This window comes from Tarenaya hassleriana, unplaced genomic scaffold (genome assembly GCF_000463585.1).
Source record: "Tarenaya hassleriana unplaced genomic scaffold, ASM46358v1 Cleome8, whole genome shotgun sequence".
Taxonomy (NCBI): Eukaryota; Viridiplantae; Streptophyta; class Magnoliopsida; order Brassicales; family Cleomaceae; genus Tarenaya; species Tarenaya hassleriana.
In genome coordinates this window covers 973,784-982,493 of record NW_010970490.1, presented here as the reverse complement: position 1 = coordinate 982,493, position 8,710 = coordinate 973,784, and the positions used below count along the sequence as shown (strand labels likewise).

Sequence of the window (8,710 nt, the reverse complement as noted above, 5' to 3'; positions counted from 1 at the left end):
TAACGGGGGGGGGGGGGACAAAACGCTTGGATAACAACACACAACATACACACTCTCTCATATCGCCTTTTCTTCTCTCAGAGACGACACCCAAACCCTAAATTTCTCTCCTGTATCTCTACAATTCCTCTCTCCTGCTGCTTCCGTAGCTTCAAAGACCAAAACTTTCGTGTGTTATCGGCATCAATGCCATGTGTCGGAACATGGATACATCCGCCGACATGGTCCCGGTGTGTTCTGATGATCTATATGCGTAGTATCTCGTTTTGCGTTCTGATAGCCATGGCTGTGAAAGTAGGATGACTTCAGGTCCTATGAAATTGACGGGTTTGTATCTTCCCATAACCGGTACGGGTTTCAGGTGTTAATCGTTTATTTTGGGGTCTTTATCCTGTCGGATCTTGGGTTGTCGAAACCGGTCTTGGTGGAATTGTGGTGGTCGATAAGTGTAGATAACAAATCTTTTGATTTATTGGCTCATGTTCTATGCTTAGAAGCTCGAATGTCTTCGGCAATTATGTGATTTCGTGTAATCGGGATGTGGGTTTGTTCTTGGAAAAGTTGGAAGCTTTAAATTAGATGAGCCACCGGAAAATTCCAGCAATAGTCAGGAGCGCTTATACATTGAGTTCAAAGCTATGTCGTTCAAGAGTCTTTTTCAGGACATGAGAGAAGAGTTGGGCAGTATTTCTAGAAAAGGGTTGGATGTGAGATTCGGGTATGGGATGAGATCAAGGTCTCACCGAGTGGTTCAGGATAGTTCGGTTACAGTTGATGTTTTTAAGCAGAGCTGTTGGGCTAATATGCCGTCGGAGCTTCTGAGGGACATCTTGATGAGGATTGAGGAATCTGAAGAAAGTTGGCCCTCTAGAAAGAATGTAGTTGCTTGCGCCGGTGTTTGTAGGAGCTGGCGAGAAACTGTGAAGGAGATTGTGAAAGTTCCAGAAGTTTCGGGCAAGTTGACATTTCCGATTTCCCTTAAGCAGGTTTGAGGATCCTATAATCCTTTTTTGGATTGACTTGTTTGCTTATTCAGGCTCGTTTTACCATAAGTAGCAATTCCATAAGCATATGTTTTGCAATCCATTGTCATACTTGTTTTGCAGCCGGGTCCAAGGGGATCACTTGTTCAATGCTATATAAAGAGAAACCGTGGCAGCCAAACATACTATCTATGTCTCGGGTTAAATCAAGGTAAAAAAATAATAGATGCTATTTGTTTTTCTCTATGTTATTCACTTAATCTCGCATGATTGTTCTTCAAGTATGTTTGTTCGACTGCATGTTAAGTTGCAGATGAACAAAATATTTACCACGTTAAAACTGTATTCATACAGAAACCGAGTTCCTCTTGTTCTTATATTCAAGCTCCATCTCCATGCAGAACTAAACTTACGTGGAATTAACGTCGAAGTGTTTGTTTTTTTCTGGGTCAAAACAGTTTCGAACGATGATGGGAAGTTCCTTCTTGCTGCAAAGAGGATTCGGAGACCAACTTGTACCGATTACGTCATCTCACTAAATTGTGAGGATGCCTCAAAGGGAAGCAATACCTATATCGGAAAGCTGAGGTACACACCATTGTAATGAATAAGTACCCTCATCTCTATAATTATGTGTATGAGCCTTACAACTTTCTTCCAGATCCAACTTTCTCCGGACCAAATTCACCGTCTACGATGCTCAGCCCTCTAATCCTGGAGTTCGAGTAACCAGAAGCCGCTCGACCAGGCTTCTCAATTCAAAACAAGTTAGCCCTAGAATCCCCACTGTCAACTATCCTGTAGCCCATATCTCATATGAGCTGAACGTCTTGGGTTCCAGGTGGGTGATGATCTGTGATAAATAAAAAGAAAAGAATGATGCTTTGATCATGATTCTGTTTTAATCTTTGATCGTTTGTTCTGTGGTGCCAGAGGTCCGAGGAGGATGCAATGCACAATGGACGGCATCCCAGTTTCAGCCATCAAACCTGGAGGAACAGCTCCCACTCAGACTGAACTTCTCCACAGCAACGTGGATAATTTCCCGTCGTCATTTCCCTTCTTCAGATCAAAATCAACTCGCTTGGAGGGTTTCCCTTCACCTGCGCAAAAAGATGGATTGCTGGTCTTGAAGAACAAAGCGCCAAGGTGGCACGAACAGCTCCAATGCTGGTGCCTCAACTTCAACGGGCGAGTCAGCGTTGCTTCAGTCAAAAACTTTCAGCTCGTGGCTGCTCCAGAGAACGGGCCAGCAGGACCAGAGCACGAGAACGTGATTCTCCAGTTTGGGAAAGTTGGGAAAGACGTGTTCACAATGGATTACCAGTATCCCATCTCTGCGTTCCAGGCATTCGCCATTTGCCTTAGCAGCTTCGACACCAAGATAGCCTGCGAATGAGAATGACCCATCTGGCAAAATTTGATCTTTCTTTTCCTGCTGCAAGAATTCGTATAAAGGGTTGTAGCTTTTTCATTTGTTTGGTCTGAGATTTCTGGTTTCCGGGTAGGAGAAGGGTATGGAAGGTGAGATTGGTTTTGAGAGGGTTCGTGGGCTGTACATAGTGACTGTTCATGTTAGGGGAGATGGGCTTTGTTCCCTTTCGCAGTAAACTAAACCCTGATGTTTGATGTTGGTTCAGATGCTTCTTTTCTGTTTACTTCCGGTTTCTTTATTTGTTAAATTGTGTACTCTCATGTTGATTTTGTCCAACTTATTTCTCAGTTCTGTTTCGGATATTTGAACATTACTTTCTTTTTGTTTCTTGGCACATCGAATCCATTCCAAGTACAACCACGAAAGCAGTGATGAGACGAACATTCCTCCACCTCTCGCCAAGTGTTCACTCAAAAAATCCTCCAAAACAAAGAACAATCCAGGCACTAATTTTCCAACTTCATGTAAACATAACGCCATTAGATATGATCGTCGGAAACACGATGGATCAAAAAAAAAAGAAAAGATTCAGCATCTTTTCTATGAATCTACATGAAGTAGTACCAAGAACCAAGATGCTCAAACCAAGACCATGTCTTTTTCTGCCATCATCGGAAAACAAAACACTTTAAAAGGTCCGATAACGTACGAAAGCTAAGAGATAAATCGACAGGAAAAGTTTTTTTATTTATTTAAAAAAAGATGTTTTTTAGACGCCTCATATTAGCATATTGGCACATTACTCATCGGCCGCAACAACCCGCGTCGAACCTCCACAGCCCAACGCGGTGCGCATAAGAGATGTTGCCGCAGCCTCATGCTTTCAGTCTTTTTGTCTTCATCGGCAAAACCATCCCTTTCAAACTACCACCATTTTTTCCAAACGAAAAAAAAAACGTGAAAAACTGCGAAGCTCAACGAGGCAGAGCGAATGAAATTAGGGAAGATGAACGCTAGGGTTTTCGCATCCCCTGCGGTCTTATAAGAAATTCCATATTTGTCCCTGCATTGTTTTGGGCCTCCAATGTATTTTGGGCCTTGACATTTCTGAAACACTTGAGTCCAATAAGTTAATGGGTTTCATCCAGGCCCACATTAGGCCTTAGGTGGAGGCGGCTATTTGATGGCCCCATACTGTGATGAATATGGAAACGAATCCCGTATGAACCTTAGTTTCGCTAAGCTTTTAGACACGGGTTGAGATGTTATCGTTGTGATATGTACGACTTTTGTCTGAAACCTCAGTGGATGTTTTGTGCACCGGACTGATCTGAATAGCTGTTGTGTCAAGAAAAACAATCATGGGTTATGGATTCTGATGGATAGAAAGAAAAAAAATGTGTAAAATTAGAAGGTAAACAGATGGGGGTGTAATAATGTTATGGGAGTGGTCCAATTCACATGTGGATGGATTAAATGGTCCAAAAAGGAAATGGCGAGAGGTGGAGGCTCAACCACTTGGATTGGGAAATATGTGGTGGTTTGGTTTCTCATCAAGGACCACCACAGGCCCACGCCATTTAATGTCATATAATAAAAAAAAATCCATTTCTAATAAATTCACCACTTTTAATTTAAAGCTAAAATTGTCCCGACGAAATTGATAGATCAGCTCAGTGGCATCAAAGAAAAATAGATTGATAAATAAATAATGGTCCCATGAAACTTTATAATTATGACAGATATGTAGTTGCCCCCCCCCCTACCATTCTTCTCCGAACATGATGGTAGTACAGACGCATGTATGTATGTGCCCCTACGCGGACATGCATGTACATGTACGCATGCATATACATATTCATGAGAAGTAAAGGAAAGTATTTGGAGCAGCCAAATGGTGGCGGGGGAATATGGGACATGTGTCTTTGATTTTATGGAGATGTTATAAAATGCTTCCTTCTCCTTGAAAATACATCATATTTAATGCAGTCATAAATGCATCATGTGTTAGTAATTGAATTTCATGTACAATGAGTTGCCCGATTATATTTGATGACACGAAAATGTTTCGCAATAAAATCGAAGGGCAGGCGGTGGTAATATTATTAGTAACTGTATCGGATTTTATTCCCATGGAAAGGGGGAAAAAATTACAATCATCAAGCTCGTACCAACACGCGTGATCCAATGATTGGATAATGCGAATTTGAAAAGCCACGAAAATGCCACGTCAATATCTACCGGTAAGAGAAAGAATAAGATGAAAGATAAATGTACAAAAGAACAGAACATAAATCATATATATAGATTTTTTCTTAGGAAACCTTTGTGTTTCTTATTTTTTTTTTACTTTTTATTAATATAGTTACAAATAATTTGTACGGTGTTGATGGAATTATTTAATTAATGTTGAGATAATCCAATATAAATTATATATGCTAAAACAATTATTGAAAATCACATATATTTATAAATTTTTACAAAAACACATCAATTATAAAATAATAATAAAATTTATACGAACAATTGAGTAACATTTTCCGATTACGAATGACTTACCGAAAATTTATATGCATTTATAAATATATATTGATAATATATATATATATATATATACATGTATATATATTATATATTTTTTATTGTTGTTATGGCAATTCGTAATGATATCGCGCGTTGATACTGATTTTTTCGATGAAATCACATCAATATTTGTAATGAGAAAATAATATTAAATTCATTTTAAAATTTGGGATAATTTTATAAATGAATGTTTTTAATCGATGAATTGATAAATCTTGATGATAAGGGATTTTTTTTTGGTGAACCACCTAAAAAATTACTCATTTAATAAAGTTGTGTTAGCTTTAAAAACATGAAATTACTTTTAAAATTTAGATATTTTTAATAAAATTGTAACAAATATATTTAAACAAACATGGATTTTCCAGTTGTTAAAAATAAAAATGCGGAATATAAAGAAAAAGATGATTGGACAGCGCAGGGACGGCAATAGGTGTTTCGGACCTGCTCACCCTACTAGGGCCCACTTTTGTACGGCCCATTGGGCTTTTTTTTACCCCATCCTTTTGTCAAGCTCTGTATAAATTAAGTGGTGCCTTTTTTGCCACATCATTAGATTCTTCTGTACCGCAAATCAACACCATATTACGAGGAGAGAGAGAGCTCTTCGTAACGATTGGACCAAAGAAAGATCCATCTCCTACACGATATTGTTTCATTATCGTTATATTTTATGTATATAGACATTGTGTTGACTGTATCACGCATCGCGACCGTCTTCAAGCTTGCCCAAAATCGACTTTGCTATTTTTTCCTTCAGAAAACGACATAATTTTGCATATGTAGAGGTTCGCCTTGAAGAGATCTGGATCTGGAGGTCGCGGGACGGGATCGAGCTCTAGTTTTGTATATGTCTTTTCTCTGTACGGGATCGAGATCTGGATCTGGATCGCCGAGATCTGAAGTTTTTTGCCGCAATGCAGAAAAGGTTCGCCTTGTCGTTTCCTGAAGAGGTGCTGGAGCACGTCTTCTCGTTCATACAGTCGGACACGGACCGTAACTCGGTGTCTCTGGTCTGCAAGTCGTGGTACGGGATCGAGCGATGGTGCCGGAGGAAGGTCTTTGTCGGGAACTGCTACGCCGTTGGACCCGCGACTGTTATCCGGCGGTTTCCGGAGGTAAGATCCGTGGAGCTGAAGGGAAAACCACACTTCGCCGACTTCAATCTGGTGCCTGACGGCTGGGGAGGATACGTGCACCCTTGGGTTGAGGCGATGTCGACGTCGTACACGTGGCTGGAGGAGATAAGGCTGAAGAGGATGGTGGTCACCGACGAGTGCCTGGAGCTCATCGCCAAGTCCTTTAAGAACTTCAAGGTTCTCGTGCTTTCTTCCTGCGAGGGATTCTCCACCGATGGTCTCGCTGCCATCGCCGCCAATTGCAGGTCTTGTGCTCTTTTCTTATTCTTCTATGCGTTGCGTTTGGTGGGTGAGAAGATGACGAAAAAGGAAACTGGAAGATTCCTAGTTCCTGCGCTCTGTGGTTGCTTTAGGATTATATAGATTCTAGCTGGAATATACTGATTGTGTCGCTAGGGTGTATGTTGATTTCTTGGTCAACATTTTTCGGAGAAATGGATGTTGTAGTTATAATTCTTAATCTAACTGTTTTCTCACAATTTCCCATGATTCCTCGGGCCTTCGTTCTATGTAACCCTCTTCACTCAATGCTTAGTTGTAGGCGAATCGCTTGTTGGCTCTCAGATTTTTGCAAGAGCAGCAGCTTGAACAACATAGATTCAATTTCTGCTCATCTTCTTTAGTTCTGGATGGTATTTTGTGCTACATTATTCTGTCGAAGCTACTTTTGCTCTGTTTTTAGTCCATCTGGTTTTGTTTCTTTGTCTTGTTTTCATGTTCTCCTGTTACTCTTTTTTCCCTGCTAATAATTAACAGGGTAGCCTAGCAAGTGATATTGTTGTTTCTCCTCGCTTTTTTTTAGGATTCTTTTGGGAAGTTAAGTTCGCTTTAGAAATGCATCTCTTATTCATTTTACCGTGGGGCCTTACGTTGGAAGCATTATGGTCTAGAAAGATATTATTGGTCTGATGCTTGTTAGTCTCCTTTGGTCTGTAGCTGACAAACCATTCCTTGTGCAGAAATCTGAGAGAGCTTGATTTGCGAGAGTGTGATGTGGAGGACGTTAGTGGGCACTGGCTCAGTCATTTCCCCGATTCATACACATCTTTGGTATCCCTTAACATCTCGTGCTTATCATCTGAGGTCAGTTTCTCTGCTTTGGAGCGTCTGGTGAGTAGGTGTCCTAATCTGAAGTCTCTCCGACTCAACCGTGCTGTCCCTCTGGAAAGGCTTGCGACCTTACTTCAGAGAGCACCACAGTTGGTTGAGCTGGGCACCGGTGGTTACACAGCTGAACTGCGACCAGATGTTTTTTCAAGTTTATCTGCTGCTTTCTCCGGTTGCAAAGGGCTGAAGAGCTTGTCTGGGTTTTGGGATGCTGTTCCTGCATATCTTCCTGCAATTTATTCTGCTTGCAGTGGACTTACAACATTGAACCTGAGTTATGCTACTGTTCAGAGTTCTGATCTTGTCAAGCTTCTCAGTCAGTGTCAGAAATTGCAGCGTCTTTGGGTGAGTTTACCCTTTATTGTATACCACCTTAGGTTTGACTTTGATTGTAGTAGAAACTTCCTCTGGTGGCTTGTAATTGCTTTATGCTCACGGTTTAAACCTTTTGGCTTAGATGCAGCGGCATGACATATTTTGCATTGTAGCCAATTTTTTGGAAGCATGTCTTTTCGTCGTGGGATCTGCTTTGCATTTCATTTGCTACTGCTTCTAAACTGTAGAATTACTTATTTTGCAGGTATTGGATTACATTGAGGATGTTGGCCTTGAGGCGCTTGCATCAAGCTGCAAGGACCTACGGGAATTGAGAGTGTTTCCCTCTGAGCCCTTTGTCATGGAACCAAATGTGTCATTGACAGAACGAGGGCTTGTCTGTGTTTCCGAAGGCTGTCCAAAACTAGAATCAGTTCTCTATTTCTGCCGTCAAATGACAAATGCAGCCTTAGTCACAATAGCCAGGAACCGTCCCAACTTGACTCGTTTCCGTTTATGCATCATTGAGCCAAAAGCTCCAGACTACATGACTCTGCAGCCGCTGGATGTGGGTTTTGGAGCAATAGCAGAGCACTGCAAGAAGCTACAGCGGTTCTCACTCTCGGGCCTTCTGACTGACAAGGTGTTTGAATACATTGGGACCTATGCAAAGAAGTTGGAGATGCTGTCAGTCGCATTTGCCGGGGACAGTGACCTTGGGATGCATCATGTTCTGTCCGGGTGCGATAACCTTAGGAAATTAGAGATAAGGGACTGCCCCTTTGGGGACAAAGCGCTCCTGGCCAATGCTTCTAAGCTGGAGACAATGCGATCCCTTTGGATGTCTTCATGCTCCGTGAGTTTCGGGGCGTGTAAGCTGCTTGGCCAGAAGATGCCGAGGCTCAACGTGGAAGTCATTGACGAACGGGGTCCACCCGACTCTCGACCAGACAGCTCCCCTGTCGAGAGGGTCTACATATACAGAACAGTGGCAGGTCCTAGGTTTGACATGCCTGGCTTCGTGTGGAACATGGACGAGGACTCTACCATGAGGTTTTCCCGGCAAATTGCGACATGAAAAGAAAAAGTGGAGAACCCTAAGTTTAGTGAAGCAAGTGCCATTGACGGATACAAGTGCATGTGCATGTGCATGTGACCTTGTAATGGTTGCAGAGGTGAGGTGGTCGGGTTATGAAGGTGAAGAGCGG

The 8,710-nt window shown here is 41.8% G+C and overlaps 2 protein-coding genes across 2 annotated transcripts in view; both read left to right on the top strand.

Annotated features, from left to right (window-relative positions):
* Nucleotides 1-18: 18 nt before the first annotated feature.
* Nucleotides 19-2,658, top strand: LOC104802210 (tubby-like F-box protein 3). Its single transcript, XM_010525693.2, has 5 exons — nt 19-986; nt 1,107-1,194; nt 1,442-1,571; nt 1,645-1,824; nt 1,917-2,658. The coding sequence occupies exons 1-5, from the start codon at nt 639-641 to the stop codon at nt 2,380-2,382; spliced, it is 1,212 nt and encodes a 403-aa protein (XP_010523995.1). The 5' UTR covers nt 19-638; the 3' UTR covers nt 2,383-2,658.
* Nucleotides 2,659-5,514: 2,856 nt separating this feature from the next.
* LOC104802204 (protein TRANSPORT INHIBITOR RESPONSE 1) overlaps nt 5,515-8,710 on the top strand; it is a 4,035-nt gene continuing 839 nt past the window's right edge. Inside the window, exons 1-3 of the mRNA XM_010525688.2 lie at nt 5,515-6,325; nt 7,040-7,532; nt 7,768-8,710. Of these exons, the coding sequence (XP_010523990.1) occupies nt 5,859-6,325; nt 7,040-7,532; nt 7,768-8,580 (1,773 nt within the window). The 5' untranslated portion in view covers nt 5,515-5,858 and the 3' untranslated portion in view covers nt 8,581-8,710. The remainder of the gene's footprint in view (nt 6,326-7,039; nt 7,533-7,767) is intronic.

Excerpts from the sequence above, each read along its gene's own strand:
- LOC104802210 (XM_010525693.2), top strand. The coding sequence starts at position 639 with ATGTCGTTCAAGAGTCTTTTTCAGGACATGAGAGAAGAGTTGGGCAGT. Across the intron at positions 987-1,106 it reads TTCCGATTTCCCTTAAGCAG|CCGGGTCCAAGGGGATCACT; the intron begins GTTTGAGGATCC and ends CTTGTTTTGCAG. Across the intron at positions 1,572-1,644 it reads ACCTATATCGGAAAGCTGAG|ATCCAACTTTCTCCGGACCA; the intron begins GTACACACCATT and ends ACTTTCTTCCAG.